Source organism: Podarcis filfolensis, assembly GCF_964270895.1.
Source record: "Podarcis filfolensis genome assembly, chromosome: 5".
In the NCBI taxonomy this organism is placed as follows: Eukaryota; Metazoa; Chordata; class Lepidosauria; order Squamata; family Lacertidae; genus Podarcis; species Podarcis filfolensis.
Genome location: NC_139608.1, coordinates 43,637,630 through 43,656,028, shown reverse-complemented (window position 1 = coordinate 43,656,028; position 18,399 = coordinate 43,637,630). Strand labels below are relative to the sequence as shown.

Genomic DNA, 18,399 nt, shown 5'->3' with positions numbered 1-18,399 from the left:
TCCCCTCATTTTCCTTAGAAGCTGCATATCTTAACTCTCCATCTTACTCATTGATCTGCCTTGCCCTTGCTCCAACACAATATGCAATGCATGGCTACCTAAACTGTGTTCTAGCTGCATCTGGGTGGGCTTAAACAATCCAAACCACCACCCTTAACAAGACCCTAATCCTAAAGATTTGTTCTGGTTCTGAGACTCTGAAAAAAGTCTCCATGTCCGTGACAGTACACTGCCATGGTTGAATTTGCTCTATTTGCAGGTGAAAAATGCTTGGGATCAAGCTATTTGAAAGGCTTAGCATAACATAGTTTAAGAACTCCTTTCCAAACTGAGAGCAAGAGTACTGGGTAACCAATATGAATACTTTTTGCAGGTTTGCGAGTCATACGTTTCAGCATATACACTGAGTCAATAAGTGCTATGAACAAAAACATAATTTTGATAATTTTGTCTATAGGCCTCCACTTACTAGGCTAATGAGAAAAGAACCTACATCACAGGTAGCAATAACCTTCTTTAGTATGCTCAGAAGAGTTTAAGATCACACACAATGCAAGATATATTGCTCTGGTAGGGAACTTGTCTTCAGCTTAAAGTTTGTAGACATAATACCATGTGCCACTATCCTTGGCCAAACCAAAGTCCAATCCAAAAGGTAAATTCTGTGGCCAGTGCCAGATGCTGCTGATCAAGTGCATGGAAAGCTGCAGAAAAAACCAGTCTTCTTTAAACAAACAAAACAAAACAAAACCTGAGGATGCTAGAGGCCTGTTTAAGAATTGCTGCAAGTAATTTAGGCTGCCACCATAACCTCACTAACCTGGGAGTGAACCCCATCAAATTCAGTAGAACTGAGTAAACATGGCTAGAATTGCTCTGTTAGATAAATTACTTCCTTTCAATAACTTTCCTTTGAGAGAAACTGAAACAGTAATTAGAAAGAACACTCATAACTAGTGTTCATGTTAATCCACATACTAGCTGCTTTATCAATAGTAACTGGTTCTTCATATAGCTCTGAGAACATATCCAAAAGCATTTACAAAACTGAAAGTCCTTTCAGCTATCCACCAAACTGAGCACACATACATCCCACCAATCCCCCCAGAACACAGGGAAGTAGCTGCATTTGATTCATGCAGAATACAGGAGAATATTTTCCATCACTATGTGCTGTAGGATCAAGTAAAATGGCAAAGGATATTTGCTGGAAGCCAAGCATGTGAAAGGATTCTCCGTCACACCCTTTGGAGGTAAGGCAACTGGGAATATGGCAACAATCACCATGCCATCACTTCCTTACTTCCACTAGCTTAAAAGGCCATTAGCTCAGTTCAGAGGTAGGTCTCCTTAAATATCTGAAGCCCAAAGAAGCAACATTCATGCAGACATGCAATCCCATCTCCAGCCCAGCCCAGCCCAGCATAGACTGTATTGCAGTTTATTGATTATGCAACAGAGGGCGATCTAAGGCTACTTCATGGAAGAAAGAAAACAAATATTCCCTGTTAACTGTTATTCTTAGACTCTTCTGTTCAGTTACACACATGGGACTGAATCTGCACAGTTTCCCCTTCCTCTATAACCATCTGGAAGCAAATAGTAGGGCACAGTAGCTTCTCATTTAGTTATTTCACACCACCGAAAATCTGCAATTCAAATCATGTCAGTTATATTCCTCTTGAAGAGGAGAGGAGTACAATGCAATTCCAACATAAAAGGTAAGAATCTTCATTTTCTTCATGACGTGCGATCCTACATACAGGAGACCAGCAAACAAGCTTACATGGGAAAATCTGTCAATTACACAACTTAAGAATAATAATAATAATAATAATTTATTATTTATACCTCGCCCATCTGGCTGGGCCTCCCCAGCCACTCTGGGCGGCTTCCATAGAAACCAAAAATACAGTAAAATATCACACGTTAAAAACTTCCCTGAACTGCCTGTTCTATTGCTGCAGCCTCTCTTGGTTGGAGGACCCTAGTGTAGGCTGGATGATCTTTAAGAAGATTAAGAAAGACCATGTTGCCCTCCTGAAATGTCTGTTAGGTATTAGCCTTACCAGAAAGCAACAGAGGATAACAAAGACAATCAGCCAGACTACTGTACATACAAAGTCTACATCTCTGAGAAAGACTGGCAAGATACCAGCAGACCTTTTTGCTACTGGCAAAACCTGTGGAACAGCTGGGAATTTTGATAATTCCTGGTTCTGATTAAACGAGAAAGTAAGGGCTTGACAAAACACAGTGTGGAGAGAAAGAGTATGGAATACAAAGCAAGTAATAAAGGCTTCTTAGGCTGCATCAAACCTATCCTACAACAACCTCTCACGTTCCTTTGCCTGTTCATAATCTTATTCTTTGCTAACAGTACACACCACCTCTGTGGAGTTTATTCAAACACCCTCAAGACTCATGTCACTGCTCTTTATTCCAGTGAACTGACTTGTGACATGGGTTCTGAGATCACAAACAACCTCCCTTTCAATGAGTATACCAACCTGTCACAAGTATTTAGAGCACTCTGGAACAGCATCTTTGACAAGGGTATAAACCACATGTTGTCTGAGAGCAATATTCCACCACCATTTTGGGGTGGCTCTAAAATATACATTTTTGGGGAGGGATGAAAGTAAGCTATTAAAGTTCTAACAAACTATGACAAAAGGCACTTGGAAGTAGTAGTAGGCGTAGTAGTAGTCGCAGCAGTTATTATTATTTAATGAAATTTATACTGTAAAGCCCATCTAAACTCAACTTTTAAAAACCCCACCCCCTCTCTTTTCTTGTAACAGGCAACAACAAACTTCCTTTTGTGTACCTGGAAATTATCATTTTGGGACCACCCTACTCTTTTGTAAATCTTTGTACACCAGAGGCCAGATTTTCCCAACCTGATGCCTTCCAAATGTTTCCAACTACAACTGCCACCAACTAGCACAACCAATAGTCAGGGGGTGGTGAAAGCAGTATCAAAAACATCTGGAGGACACCAGGCTGGTGAAGCCTATCAGATTATAACTACCTGGACTCAGTGCATCTCTAGGAAACACTGAAGTATGTGTTTCTCGTTCATTTTGCTGGCATCCCCACTGTCTCAGGGATAGCTTTTATTGTTAATCATTAAATTGCCATTTTGTTACACTCTCTCAATAAAACTCCATTTGCGTTCTTCTCTCTGTTGTTCCCTGTATGCCTTACACAAGGGCACTGGACTAAAACAAGGCAAAGCTACTCATGCTACACTCCTGTGTATTTTAATAAGTGAGCTAGTTTCTGAGTCAGCTCTACCAGATGGACAGCAGCTTATCCTCTGGCAGAACAGGCAGGGATGCAGTGGGAAAGTGTCTTCCTAGCACACATAAAGCCTCAGTCATTTGTGTTCAGGAATATTTTATTCCCTGAACAGAGAAGCCATCTGCAGACGTGTTTAGGGATGTGTGGTTAGAGCAAGCTGGGGCAGGCAAGTAGAGACAAGCTATATATACTTCTGATATTCCTTTGAAGGGACAAAGCCCTACAATAAAGGAAATGTACCGCTAAATCAGGAATCAAGTAGCAAATTGGCAATGGATCATTTGCACTGGTTCCAGATGGATTTTCTGGCAAGACTCAAGCTTGTGTATCTCGAGTTCAGCACACAAAAGTACACAAGTTATTCCTGCAAGGAATAGCACACTTAGTGTAGCCAACTAAATTTTACTCAGAGTAGGGCAATTAAATTAATGGATCAAAGTTAGCCATGCGTATTATTTTCAACGGGTTTACAATGGGTAAGACTATAATTTGCTACAACCCAAGGATAGCAGAATTGTTGATGTTGGTGCTGCCTCAAACAGGGCACTACACATTCATGCACTTTTTAAAAAACCATCAATGCCATGCATAAGATGAAATATGAAGATATATGTCGTTCAGGTCCAAGGGCACAAACTGCTTAGTGGAGCAGGATTTCTAGCAAACAAGGCATATGGAGTTCTACGTGGCCAAAACATGTTCAACAACAAAAGATCTAATACTGGAGGGCAACCATCTGCCTATCTTGGGAACTGCAAATTAGTAAGAACAATCCCTTGCTCTCCTCCCCAAGGGGAACTGTTCTCTCACTCTTGAACAGAAGTGTTTCTGACTCCTGCAGAAGGAAGAGATTCTGACAATCCTTGCAATGTCCTGGTCTCTGTCAAGATGATTAAGAAGACTCTGTTAGAACTCTATAAAGAGCAACTGGTTCTGAACTAGATGGACACAATGTTCCAAGTAATGGATTCCCACACTAGAAGGATGTGATTAAGCTGATACCCTTACGAATGGCTGGCCAAGATGGAGTGCTTACAGATAAAGTTACTAAGGCTCTGTCTCTCATGGGAAGTCCGAGTTGGCTACGCTTTTTCACAGACTTTTAACAAGATTCAACAATGTAATCCTCTCCAAGGTATACTGAATAGCAAATGTAGAAGATGAGATCTTGCCCTTGGAAAGACAGTGTTTTTTAAAATAATTCACCCCTTTGAGTCATCTACAGATAGCAGATGCTGACAGTGCTAAGAATCACCTTTGAGAACAAATTCTGCTCCTCGTTACTATCACAAAAGAGAGTACGAAGGAAAAACATAAAAAAAGCAATGTATAATAGTTATACAAACAAATTTCAGAGTACAATGCTCTTCTTTATTGCTACTAATGCACTGGTCATAATCTCATGTGTGAAGTGCAAAAGGCCTTCAAATAAAGGGAAGGATGAACATATGCTTCCAAGAAGGCTCTACTATTAACTGGATGGCAAGCAGGAGAAACATAAAATGCCCCAAGTATCAGTGACAGGCCTCCATGTTCACTCACTTGCTTGCAGTCCGTAAGTAGTCATTCTTATTGTTCTTTTTTTGCAATTAAGTTTATTAGTTTATCAATATTCCCTCAATAATAGCCAAATTATAGCAATATCAATTAATTTCAGAACAATATCAATTAATTGCCATGCTTATGTTCTGCCCACCCACTGATAACATCACTTAGGCCTGTTTAGCAGAGCCCCGTTTATTTTACCCGTTAGTATCTATGTTCCTTTCTGGCCATCATCCATTTTGCTTATATCATCTACTTTTTCAGTCTGGTAACACCATGGATGACTTAACTATCAGAGGTACGCACTGTGTAATTCTTGGTCAGCCATCTATAAATTCTGAACCTGCTCTAAAACACAAGCCTACCTTTATGTTGCATTCTCCCTTTTCAATTTCTGTCTTCTAGATTGTGAGCCATCCAGAAGTATTGCATAAATAGCTATCACCAGGTTAGAAACATTAAGCCAGTCTTTCCTTCCATTATTTCCCCAAGGCTAAGCCAAATTAGACACATCTTCCACCACCGCAGGACCCAAACACAAGACTAAACTTACGGAGCTCTGTCATTATTCAGTCCATTCTGTCTCTGATGGTTAATTGGGGGCAGAACAGGCTTGCTGTTAATCTCAAGTCCCCTTCGCAGAGTCTCCCGGATTTGCTCTGTATCTGAAACGATAGTTTAAAAACTGAGTCAGGTTCAGTTCAGATGATCCTTCAGAATATGGACCGGAAGATTAGAAACGAACTCCACACGCTTCCCCACTCATATGGCTTCCTTCCTTTCCTGCACGAAGGCAAACTATTCTTGGCTGAATTGGGAGTCGCGAAGTGGCTGGGCAACCCAGTCAGGGGTGTGTGTGTGTGTGTGTAAATTTACTGTTGTCGTTGTTATTCATGGTGCTTACCTTCCAAACCACAATCAGAAGCTATAGAAGTGGAAGTTAAATGTAATATTTGGTTTGTTTGTTTGTTTGTTTTAAAAGAAAGTGGTTGCAGGGTGGGGGGAGATGAAACACCACAGAACCAACACTAACTGCTGAGCAGCACAGAGAGTACAAAGTGATTCAGGTTTGCTATAAATAAAAATTAAGAGGGTTAGGAGGGTGAAACCTTGAGTTTGGGGCTCTGAATTTAACTTGATATAACAAAAAATTCAAGTTCCATACGAAGCAACTTTGCTCATAAAATAATCATATTAAATTTAATGAAGACCTCATAAAGCACACCAAATATCTGGTTTCCTGTTTTAATACATAACTTGATGCAATACAGCCTCCCAATTTCATACTTTTAGCCATGCCTTCTACCACTTTTAAAAATACCTGTGATCATCATGTATGCGACTTGTAAACAGAATTTTAAAAAATAGGGAACTATCTTCTTATAATAGTTCGAAAAGATTATATTTTTTGTATGTTGACATGGGATGAAAACAAAAGATCAAGGTTGTAATGGAGGAATACTGCAAGTATTTCAAGTTGTAAACAAATTGTACCTATTTAGAAACACAACAGTGTGAGAACTCCATCCAACTTAGCTGTGATGCCGAGAAAACAACCTTCTGGGTGGCTTTCCGGGTTCCCTCTTACCTTTCCCAGACAATCGTCGGGGATGTGTGCCAATGCAGATACTTCTACTGTCTTCGTCATCCTCTGGCGGCCGGCTAAGATCATCCCAGGCACACTTAGCACTGACACCACTCAGGTTCGAACCGTCTGTCTCAATCCCTTTATCAACTCTGTCCTGCTTAAAAAAGATCCAAAACAGCCAAGTCTTTTGAAGCCAAAATCCCACCTGTGCCACTGCAGGAACTACAACCTCATGGAGTATGTTTTCCTAGATTGTGGATCACCAACACAGAGCCTGTGGATACCCGCAAGTCTTCAGACTCCTGCCTTGTCATCCCACCCCCTACCCCGGCTCCTTGAAATTAGGCTTCAAAGCAGCCTTCTGGTGAAAACAAAGGAAAAAAAGATTCCACTACCCTTGACAAAAATGCAACTTAACAGAGTTAAGGGGAAAACATTCAATTCTAAACTGTATAAAAATAGATTTTTAATATTCCATAAGATAAAATGAACAGTATAAATGAATATAAATATAAGAACTTCTTTTTCACTTAAAAGCCGCTGCCAATTAAAAACAAGGGCTTCTAAAAACAAAACAGCCAGACACATTTCAACACTGAGTCTTTTTCTGTGGCTCAGTCATTATTATCTAAGACAAAGGTAAGTAGAAATCGTTATAGTCAAAATCCCAGACAGGCAAAACATTATTTCAGAAACAAAAATATAGTTCAATTACTCACCCTTATACCTCATTAAAAAACTTTTTATACTGGAATGATAACCTAAGTGTCCATACATTTCTATAAATCAATGAATTCCATTGAAGACATATAAACACATTTCAAATATCAATGCAAAGCCATTCTGGAATATTAAAATATGGAATATTAAAACCCTATATTTATACAACTTATAATGAAAAGCCTTCTAGTGTGGCCATTAGAAGACTTTTTCCAAGGCTAATTACAGCAGGGGAGGGCGACTTTCAGGGTCACAGCTGGGGAGGAAGGGGTTAATCCTCTTCTTTGGAGTGAACCTCACCCTGAAACCACCCCCCTCACCACGATTAAGATTCAAGGAAGCCTTCTATTGGCTATAATGGAAGGCTTCTTTGAAGTCTAATTCCAAAGGAGGGGCAAAGTCTGAAGTTGTCACTGCTGGAGAAGGGAAGGATTACTCTTTCCTTCCCCGCCCCCATCCAAGCAGCTGTGACCCCCCCCCCACCAAAAAATCCACACACTCCCCACTGTAATTAGGCTTTAAAGTAGCTTTCTACCATAACATGTCCCTCTGTCCCCCAATGTAATTTATGGGGTGGAGAAAACTATGTGTGTGATCTCCTAGCTGAGGAGCCACAGTTAACTCTTACCTCCCCAGCTGAACTCTCCAGGAATATCACAGGCTGAAACACTTTTCCCCAAAAAACTAATTGCAGGGGGGAGATGGGATTGTGTATGCCTCTGTATGGTTGCCATGTGAGCACTTGGTGGTGTGTGTTTGGAACCTAAGGTAGAGTCTCCAGTTTGCAAATGGAAAATTGGAGATCCCCATTCTACGTTTTAGTGGCAGTCAGCACTTGAGAAATGAAGGGCTTTTATACTGTCCCACATTGCGCTAAAGGTAAGGAAATGTGAGCCACAACTTCTAATTCATCAAAACTAAATTTTACAAAAAGTTGTTACATCAAGAATAGGTTTCAATGAATCCTCAATACATCCTCCCAACACGTGTCACTTGTGATTATCAAATTTCCCCCTTTGAACAGTGCCTGACTGTAGAAGAATCAACCTCATAGTGATTCTACAAGGTTAAATTGGAATGAAAAGTTCTGAACATGGTATTCCTGCATTGCATGCAAACCAGAAATTCAAAATGTAGACAGAGCAACTTAGGAAAATTACTTGTGTCAGCTTCTAAAATTCACCACCAGATGATGCTGTTAAGCTAAATATCGCAGTGAGGGGAGCCTTACAAGGAGAAGCAACTGCAGCAGTTTAATGTAAAAACCAAGGAGAAAATATTTATTCAAATTTTCTTTTCACATGCAAACATATACACTCAACTCTAATGGAACTACATTTAAGAAACTTATTTCTCCGCTGCACCAGTCAAATATGCTTAGCTCTTTGGCATGGTGAAAGAAAATTTCACTCTGGCCTACCAGACTCACACATGCAGTGTTTCACCATTTTTAATGCCAAATTTGGAAAGGTAAGCTTCTCCTACTACAGCAACAAAATTCTGTATTAAATGTATTTATGAACAGTTTGACATTGTGCTTTATTAAGAGCTGTACAGAGGTAATTGCTTTTCAGCTTTTTGTACTGTATGGTTGCTGTGTTGTTCAATATGATCTGAAGAGAACCAGAGTATGCTGTGTTGGTTATTATGTCCTTCTGGCGAAGGTTAGTATATAAAATTCTTCATAATTACATGTGCTAAATTTCTGCACAAGTGTTAAAGGCACAGGAACCCTACTCTGTCATTGCCGTACCTTGTAAACTTGCAGAGAAAACTGCATGTAGTAAGTGACTTCCCCATTCATTCCCACCCTCTCCAAAGCACACGTGCACTAGAAAACAGACAAGGCTGGGAAAATAGAGGTTCAGTAGGGTAGGAGACTGAGCTGCTTGTGGTCCAGTTGCCCAATATTAAGCTGTTGAAATGTGTTCAGAGACAGTGAAGCCAATCACACTTTGATCAGGCAATCAGTGATCTACAACCATTGCCTCTAGGAAATGGTATTCCAAAGATACCCAGGTTGAGTCCCAGCAGCTTCTGACAGTAATCAACAAGTCTATCCTGAGCACATTCAGTTACCAGAAGGTAGCTGCTCCTCATGACTAAGAAAGCAATGCCCTGCTGTCATCTAGAACCAGACTGAGTAGTTACATACTTGCAGGTGTGGATCTATTTCAAATATGGTCTCTCCACGTCGCATGTCTGTTATCAACCATGGGCCTCCTGCTCTATAAACAAAATCAAAAAAAGAAAAATAAGTGACTGTACTACCATTGCTCCAATGCTTCTAGGTCTCCAGTGATTTTAGTGCAAATGCAATAAGGGACAGAAAGTAGGGATAAATTTGGGGTTCTGGATGAATAATTAGAACTTCTACCTGTCCATTTTAGATGTTGGATTATTGTTAAGCCTCTAATTCAACTACAGAAAATGGACAATATAACTACAGGATGGTAATCTGTACTGTTTTCCCATTTATCATGAAGAAAACAGACCCCAATTTTCCGTATGACTGCAATATCTCATAGCAAGAGGGTAAAAATGGTTGTAACATCAAAGAGAGACAGGGATCTTCATGGACTGGACTTACCCTTCCTGCATATAAATGGCCCCTCAATTCCACAGCAGAGAACAATTAGCAAAAAGATTATTCATGTCCAAAGATAAAAGTACAGAATTGGAAAGGACCTCAAAAGTCATGTAATCCTTGTACTGTCAGCATTCTCTAGAATTAAACTGTACAAGACAGATGACAAACCAGTTTTCTTCAGATAATACTCATATTGAGCTTCTTTGTTCCACAGCTTTCATTCCTAGAAGTGGAAATTCTGTAATTCATGTTTAAGGGTGGAGGGCTTGTATTAAATAAGAGCCCGAGCACTTAAATACTTTTCTAGGGCAAAAGGTTAAAAATTGATAATGGAATTTTAAATACAGAAAAAGCAAATGGTCAAATATGCATTTCTAGATTAATTTAATTTCTAAAATAAAAGATACTCGAACATTCCCAAGCAGAGGTGGAGAACCTCATATGTGGGGCCCAAATGCAGATCTTCGGGTTTCTGCATCTGGCCCTCAGGAGCTCCCAACTAAGTCATGTGTCTCTCAAGGTCATAACCCCACCAGTTCTGCTCCACACAAACCTTAAGGGCTTTTGCTTGGATGGAAAGTATCCTTAAACTGTACTAGTGCTTCTTACTTGGCCTGGATGGAAGTGGGAGAGATGTGGGTGGGACAGTGAAGAAGCCTCTTAACTTTGATGTGGGTGGAATGCATCTCACAAAATGTAGAGAGGTATTCTCTGCCCACCCATGCCTCTTACCCTGCCCACTTTTGTCTCCAGCACGCACCCCCACACCCAACGTTTTCTATGAGGGGTATAGCTACTGGTCTGAAAAAGGTTCCACAAACTTTGAGCCAAAAGACTGAAAAATTCAATTGAGCTTTGACATCAGAATAAACCATGTCAATGTATATGCAGATATCCCAAACTACATAATTTATTCCAGGTGTAGAATTTATAAGCTTTTATGATTGCATTCATCTTTATCAGGCAATATTTCTTTAAAGAATATTTATAATACTGTTTTTAGTCAGCTGGCAATGCTGTACTTACACAGGAACAGTCCGAAGCAGTTCCAATATACCCTGTCCATTCCACTGCTGTGCTGCATGAAGCTCCTCTGTACAGACGCCAACAATCTGGAAAAGGGGTTAAAGGGGGGGTACACACTTGTAACATATATTAGGATCAGGTTCTACATTGGAGTACCACATCCAAGGCTTGAGACTCTGGCTATACACTCTTTTTTGAGAAATCCCTCCTCCATCACGTTTCATCTAGATTTCATTTAGCATGAACTAGATTTACTATGAAGGATATCACAGTTGGTAGAGCATGAGACTCTTAATCTCAGAATCATGGGTTTGAGTCGTATGTTGGACGAAAGATTCCTGCACTGCAGGGGGCTGGACTAGGTGATCCTCATTGTTCCCTTCCAACTCTACAATTCTGTGATTCTGTGATCCCTGATTGGGTATCTTATGATGAGTGCTAATTCCATAATATGGATTTGTACCTGGGGCGGCTAGATTAGTATTGACCATAGCTTTCCTGATTCAAATATCATGTCAAACTATAGTCAAATCCTTCACATTTGTTTTCACATGTTGAGCTCCTCAACAGAACCATAGAAATGAAGCAACAACCTTGCATCTGCAAAGCCTAGATCTTGTTTGGAATAATACACACAGCCAACTGTATATAGAGTGATCTGTTCATTGCTACAGTGGAAGCCAATACATCATTCTGAGGTTAAATACGTATGCTACCATTGCAACATACCAAGCTATGCCAGATCAGTAAATATCACCAGCTGCCTCAGAAATCAAGACCAAAAAACAAACAAACCTTTAAACACACAATAACTGCTAAGTTAGCTACAATACTTCAATACCAGTTGGAATATACTTTTTGTATGTAAAAAATAGATATTGCTGACTATATCATGGTACGAGTTTTCCCGCTGCCCCGTTAAGGCCTATGAATAAGCAACTGTAGTAGTAGTATTTTGCAAAAAGTCTGGGATACTGATTCTCCCAGCTTTAATCTGTTTAAACCCAGATTTATGTATTTGCAGTTCTTCACTTTTCAGCTGCTATTAATACTCTCAGAATACTTACAAAACCTCCTAGTAACTGGTATATTAGGCTTAGGTATAAGATGGACACCAACACTAAACACTAAACCAGAAAAGTATTTCAACTAAGATTGTTGGTTTATTAAAAAAATACTATGTATATAAGGAAATCAGAATCCAAGAATATGCATTCCATTAATGAAAACACTCCATCCAATTAAGTTGACAAGAACATGAAAATATGCAGAATTTACTCAGGGTACTGGAAAGCTGTTCACAGCTGAAAAGGCTCAGTATCATATTAGATATACATGGCAATAAAAAAAAACCTGACATTTGAAAAATATTATTAAAGTGACATGAAATATTACCATAATGGATGATGGAAAAGATCTAGTTTTGCCTTCACCCATGCCAAACCTGCACCTGCTTTTAAGTACCCCATAGTTACCACAATCTCATTTCAAAGAAAACTCCATTGTTCATTTCAGTTATTAGCTCCTTAAATGAATGCCCTGAATATTGATTCTGTTACCATACCTGAAGAAAAGTCACCACCCCAAATGGTGTTTGAACTGGCTGCATTTGTGGATCTTCAGTCAGTAGCATATGTTGGATCCTCGACTCACTGTTGTCTAACGGACTATGCCACGATACATGATCACCACTACAAAATGTATTTTCTGGTGGGGAAAGAGAAATATGAGCAATGAATACATATTTCTAGCTGCTTAAAAAAAAAGACGATTGCACAAAAAGCTTTAACAACACTGAGGAAACATCCTCACAAAACAAGATATATAATTTTTCCTATTACTGTTACCCATCATCTGTGTTGATATAGTACAAAAAACAAAAAAAGGAGAGAAACTGCTTGATAAAGCTATGCTGATATTTGGTGCATCAACTTGTTAATACCAACATTATAGAAAGGCAAGTAGCTCTTGCATATTTACAGGGAATCTGTATGTTGGGGTTCATGTAAGATGAGTGGTTAATGTACATAACAACCTGTGATTGTGCACATGCACCAAACCAGACCCCACTGCCATCACATGGTTGCATTAGGCCTGATTCTGGCTCCAGACTGCCATGGAGATTTGCCTCCCCCATCTCACCTAATGACCCACATGAGCCACAGGGACTGACTGTGGCCCCAGTTCTATATTAAGCAGTATGTAGTATATTCTTCTAATTTAACATGCAAATTGCAGCTCCACTCAACCAGCTGAACAAAGCATTTTAGTTATTTCAAGTCAACTGTAGTCTGGACTACATATGGATAATGTACACTGGCCTCACAAACATAATGTAGTGCTTGGTAACAGGAGGTTTAAAAGCATGGAGAGGAACAGCAAACTACAACACAGCTTTTTTTTTGGCTCTGTCTTCTAGATGCAAGGGCTCCTGGAATTTGGTTGGAGAATGGGGTTCCAGGTGAACCACAGCTGTTGAAATGCTGGTTTAACACACATTTCATAAATGATCAGCTTCCCCACTCAATTTGATTTTTGTATTTAAACTGCTCAACATTAGCTGTGAAGTCAAGTGGAAAAAAGAGGTTAGAATCTACTTTCTCAGGAACAAATCTTTAAATACCAGCTGCAGCAAATCCACTGAAATGCAATCATGAAAACCAGCCTCACAGTCTGTTTGAAGTTACTTTCCCATTTGGGCAATAGAAGAGGTGACAAGTACATGATCTGCACTATTTTCCTCCTGCTATGGAGAGATACCTTATGATAATGAAGTCTGAAAGAATATTTAAGTAAGGTACTGATCATCTTCTTTCTTCTTGCCAGATCGTAAATGGTCACAGTGAGAGTCAGGATAGCAGATAGAGCTTTCTAAATCAGACAACACTTCAGGAATGAAGGTAAGGTGGAGCTCATCCCATTAACACATTATAGCTTGCTTGGTTCAGACATCTGGTATTCCTAATCTTATACTCCTCATACACACAAAATGTGCATGGTGCACTTCAGTTGCTCCCACTCAATGGCATGCTGTAATATGCATCAAGACTAGCATTCCTCTATTATCATATAAACTGATCTGCGGGAAGTGTTTGTTTATGGATGATCCTTCTTCTCAACAGGCCTAAAATTGCAACATTCACACCTTGAATTAACAGCCATGCACTTCTGCAATGATACCAATCTTCTTTTCATTCTAGCACCTTTTATCAGTAGATTAAAAGGAGACCCACCATACCAAGATGCTCTTCAGAAAATTCTCATGATCATGACAAAATGAATGAGCTTTGAATAGAAACATTCCCAGTCTAGAATGCCTACGTATATTTCATGGAGAGCTCCCTTGACGTGAAATTCTTCCTCTTGCTTGAAATGTAAACTAAGATTATTTCAAGTTTATATATTGACTATGAACCTGTGACATCTAGATTCATCATACTAACTAGGCTCTAGGCTCACATAGTCTATGAGATATCAGTTGGCCAGGAAAGCTCATTAGCTCACCAACCTTCCCTGCACTACAAATTCCCAAGGCAGTGCAAGAATGCACATAAATCCCAGAAAGGAGGTTTACAAATGCAAAACAAGACAGCAAGAACTCTTTAAAAAAGCAGAGGGTTTTTTAAAAATGTGTTCTGCAACTGATGCTTGTTATTGCATTTCTGAAGTTCACACATCACTATATTCAGTACAAATGAACACATCTTGGATGGATCTATCATTTCAGCAAGCATTAATGAATTGGTGACCAGAAAAGTTTCAGACAAATTCTGTTCAATTGACAGGTTAAAAGACTGAATCTACTTAGCCTCTTGTGGTAACTCTGATCATCCACCAGATGTCCTCACTGTTAATTTAGGCATAAATTTAGTTCTACATTTTTTAAAAAGCTGAATTTGACTTTTTACTTAAAAAAAAAGCAAGCTACCCAGGATTCCCAACCTTGACTATATATTGAGGTTTAAAATGTATTCGAAATTTAAGAAACCTTAAACCAAAATTGTGACAGTTTGCTCAATATCAACATTATCCTGATACAACTGTAGAGTATGGGGAGCACCCAGATTCTGAGCACAGAGAAGATTTTACAACATTACAGCTTAGATAAACAAAAGAGCCACACATAAGCAGAAAGTAATGCCACACTAAAACCCACAAAGGCAGGGACATTTATTTGTACTGCACTGTAGCCCATAAGAGTAAGGAGAAAATAATGAGCAAAATAGTTAAGTAGATTTTCAAGTCTACTTAAGATATACATAGGATTGGGTCAGAAAATGCCTTCACCCCAATGGAAACCCTTTGCAGTTTCCCAGAACAGCCTCATTGTATCATCACCAAGTTACAACAATTTGGCCAAAGGGTTGGGTGTGGGGAACATAAGTGCTGACAGGAGTATAAAGGAAATGCCTCTCCATTAACTGGCAGATAAGGAAAAGTATCAGATAAGAATTGCTTAAAACTAAATATGATAAACCGTTCAGTTACACCAGTTGCATAGTGTGAAAAAAAGAACTTACTGGTTGTTTAAAAGCCTGTGTAAAATGGACTCCATATGCATTTAAAGACTTTAGTGGAAGAAGAACTAGAAGTGGTTGTTCTACACCATTAAATAAACTTAACAGTCCAACTTAAATTCCAATTCCTAATACTTCCCAGGTCAGATGGATCATCCTAGATTCTGCTGATTAACTAAATGTTTTAATGATGAAGGCCTCACAGTCACAGTTCTCCAAAATGAACAAAGCTACAAAGGCATTCATTCTTGAAGCCTGTCTTTCTGTCACAATATTCTGCATGTCAAATGCTCACTCAATTCTATGCTGATCGATCCCCACATTTTTTTGCTGCCCAGACTCCTTTTCCTGGGAAATCCTAGCCATTTGGAGCTGGTTTTCAAATGCTAATGTCTCTGCTGGAGACCCACCTGTTTGTGTCTATTCGGGTGTAGACTACTTTAAAAACGTCTCTCTTCCCCACACAAACCACAAAATTCACAGTGACTGCTCAATTAAACTACAGAAAACCACCCATGTGAAAAATGATATGAAGGCCAATTCAAATCCCCTAGAGCCAGTAAACATTAAAGCTTGAAAGCCAGGCCTTAACTCACCATACAGTGTCATGCAAGATCAGTCTTTCCATGGCAGTCCCAACAATACTAAGATGAAGTTGCAATCTAGAGGACTCTTACTATGCAACTTGAGTTTAGTGACAAAACACAAGTTCTAAGGCAAGATTTTAATCAAATAGCAGTTTAATAATTCGTCTTCTCTTCTGTGAATTCAGCAGTTCTAACTAAAGGGTCTTGCGACCCTAAAACTGAAGACAACTTAACAAAATTCTTGACACAGGAACAATGATGTGGAAAGAGTAGCACAAACAAGGGTGTAGGACACAACAGGGCTTCTGTCTGTACTGTGCTTACCAGATTCTGCTTCAGCCAATTAACATTTTGTTGGGAAGCAGAGGCGGGGCAGGAGGAGCAGCCTACTTAGCTGTCAGAGAGAGTTTCTGCATTATACACCAGGTTTAATCATTCATGCCTGCCAACTTTTGAAGATGTAAAAGAAAGATTTAGCTCTTTCCCTGGTCCACAGCTGCTGCTGTCCTCATCACAGAAACTACTACTACTAAGAAAAAATGTCCAAGGTAAAGCCTCCAATTATTGCAGCGACACATGTCAACCACACATAACATTGCTAGATATACTAGAAGCAAAAAGTATGTCAAACTGAGACTGGGGAAACCCAAGTACAAATCTCCATTCAGCCATGAAGCTCCCTCCCTGGGTGACCTTGATAACAATCTCTCAGCCTAACCTACCATACAAATCAGAGATTGGCCAGCTGTTAACATGCAACCCAACCCTTGTGGTTAACAGCAAGACAACCTCTGGTTTGTTTCCTGCCCACTGTGCTTGAGAATAGAGTAGTCTTTTATGCAGCATGCCCTAGCACACGGCTCATTCATAAACTATGGTTTCAATGTGTCATGTGAATCATGACAATGACTGGCACCATGTTACAATCATTTTGGTTCCAGGTTAAAAGTTAATTGTTTTTGCAGGCATTTTTAAATTTTAGAATTGGCTTTATAGTCTGCTTGTCTTGTTTTTACTTTCCTACATGTCAATAATGCTTTGAATGATAACTTTGCTATTTTCAGTGTATTTTATTTTTATGTTCTGTTTTGTAAGGCCTTTGTACACTGCCCTCGTATCTTTACAGATGGACAGTTTAAAATATTTTTAGTAAACAGGTAAACAAATTTTCATTACCTATAACAAGAAGGGCAAAAGACGGGCAAAAGGAGAAGGGCAAAAGTCTGATGCTCACACTTGCTCATTCTCAAACTCCAAGCCATTTGGTTATTACACTTCTGGACATTATTTTTTGAAAGAATGTCAAATCCTGCCAACAGATGGTATCAAACAAAAAACATCTTCTAGAATTAACAGAAGCATGAAACTGTTTTAGTGGAAAGTGTGAATTTCAACACTTAAAGTAGTTAAGCAATGAGGGTAAGTATAGTTTTGAAAAGCTTATGCACATGCCTATTTGCCTGTGGCTACCCACGTTTTGGGCTTCTTCCACTCGAAGCTTTATATCATCACCCATTGGCTAAAATAGGGAGCATCTTCCATGCACATACAATAATTCTGACAAGCAAAGCTTTACAGAGTAGAAGTCCCCTATCTAACACAATACCTACACTTTGTAAATCTGAAAGCAGACACATTTCTCCATGCGGAAAAGGGCCTTAAAAAATGCCAGCTATGATTGGGTTCTTTCCCACACATTTAATTCCTACCCAATATATCTTTCTGATGGTTACGGCCTTATATTTTGCCTTAGTAATGAATAAATAAGTAGCTCCCTAAAACTTGAGAACTGTCCAAAATCAGCACAAGACCTTTCTATTTAGATGGTATGAACCGCCAGCGTTTTTATTTTTAAAAAAATAAATACATAGAAACTCACGCAGTTGTTTTTCACTAAGTATACATAGACATAATTATAATAAATTCATATGAAGATTTAAAAAATATTAATAGCACAAATTATATTATTCATAAAAAGAACAAGCAACTGAAGAAATACTAAAGTTTTGTGACTTTCTTTCTCTGCTTTTCTTACAGAGGAAGCTGGGGGTAGCCTAGAGTTATTGTTTGCAATCCATGCATCTTTGAAGAAATTACTGTAAATATAATTAGATGTTCCAAACACAGAGATATTGCGGCACGGTCCTATGAAGTTCATGTGTACACTTCCGTGTTTAGAGTTTGAACGTGGAATAAAAGTTTTGCAAAATCTCGAAGAAGCTGTCTTTATTTTGTCTTTGTTGAATGACTGGAAAGTGGGACAGCTTTAATACAGCTGTCTTAATACACCCTCTTAATTGTCTAGGCCTAGCCTACTATCACAATGATCTTGGCTCAAATCCATTTGAATTGGGGTGCAAAACGAACATATAAATTTGTTTAATAAATAATTAAATGGAAAATCCTCACACTCAATGACTTGCATGCAAACTGGCTATATTTTTTAAAATGTTTAGAAACTAAAAATAAACATTTTTTCCACAAAGCAAGCCAAATCTAAAACAGCCTTTGATGCTAACT

General features: G+C 39.0%; 1 protein-coding gene across 2 annotated transcripts in view; it reads right to left on the bottom strand.

Annotated features, from left to right (window-relative positions):
- SUFU (SUFU negative regulator of hedgehog signaling) overlaps positions 1–18,399 on the bottom strand; it is a 71,593-nt gene that overhangs the window by 33,725 nt on the left and 19,469 nt on the right. Inside the window, exons 4-8 of one of the 2 annotated variants that reach the window (XM_083616450.1) lie at positions 12,340–12,482; positions 10,776–10,861; positions 9,315–9,387; positions 6,440–6,596; positions 5,405–5,516 (exon numbers count right to left, since the gene is read on the bottom strand). In XM_083616450.1, coding sequence (XP_083472576.1) covers positions 5,405–5,516; positions 6,440–6,596; positions 9,315–9,387; positions 10,776–10,861; positions 12,340–12,482 — 571 coding nt within the window. The remainder of the gene's footprint in view (positions 1–5,404; positions 5,517–6,439; positions 6,597–9,314; positions 9,388–10,775; positions 10,862–12,339; positions 12,483–18,399) is intronic. The other variant, XM_083616451.1, reaches the window with a different exon arrangement.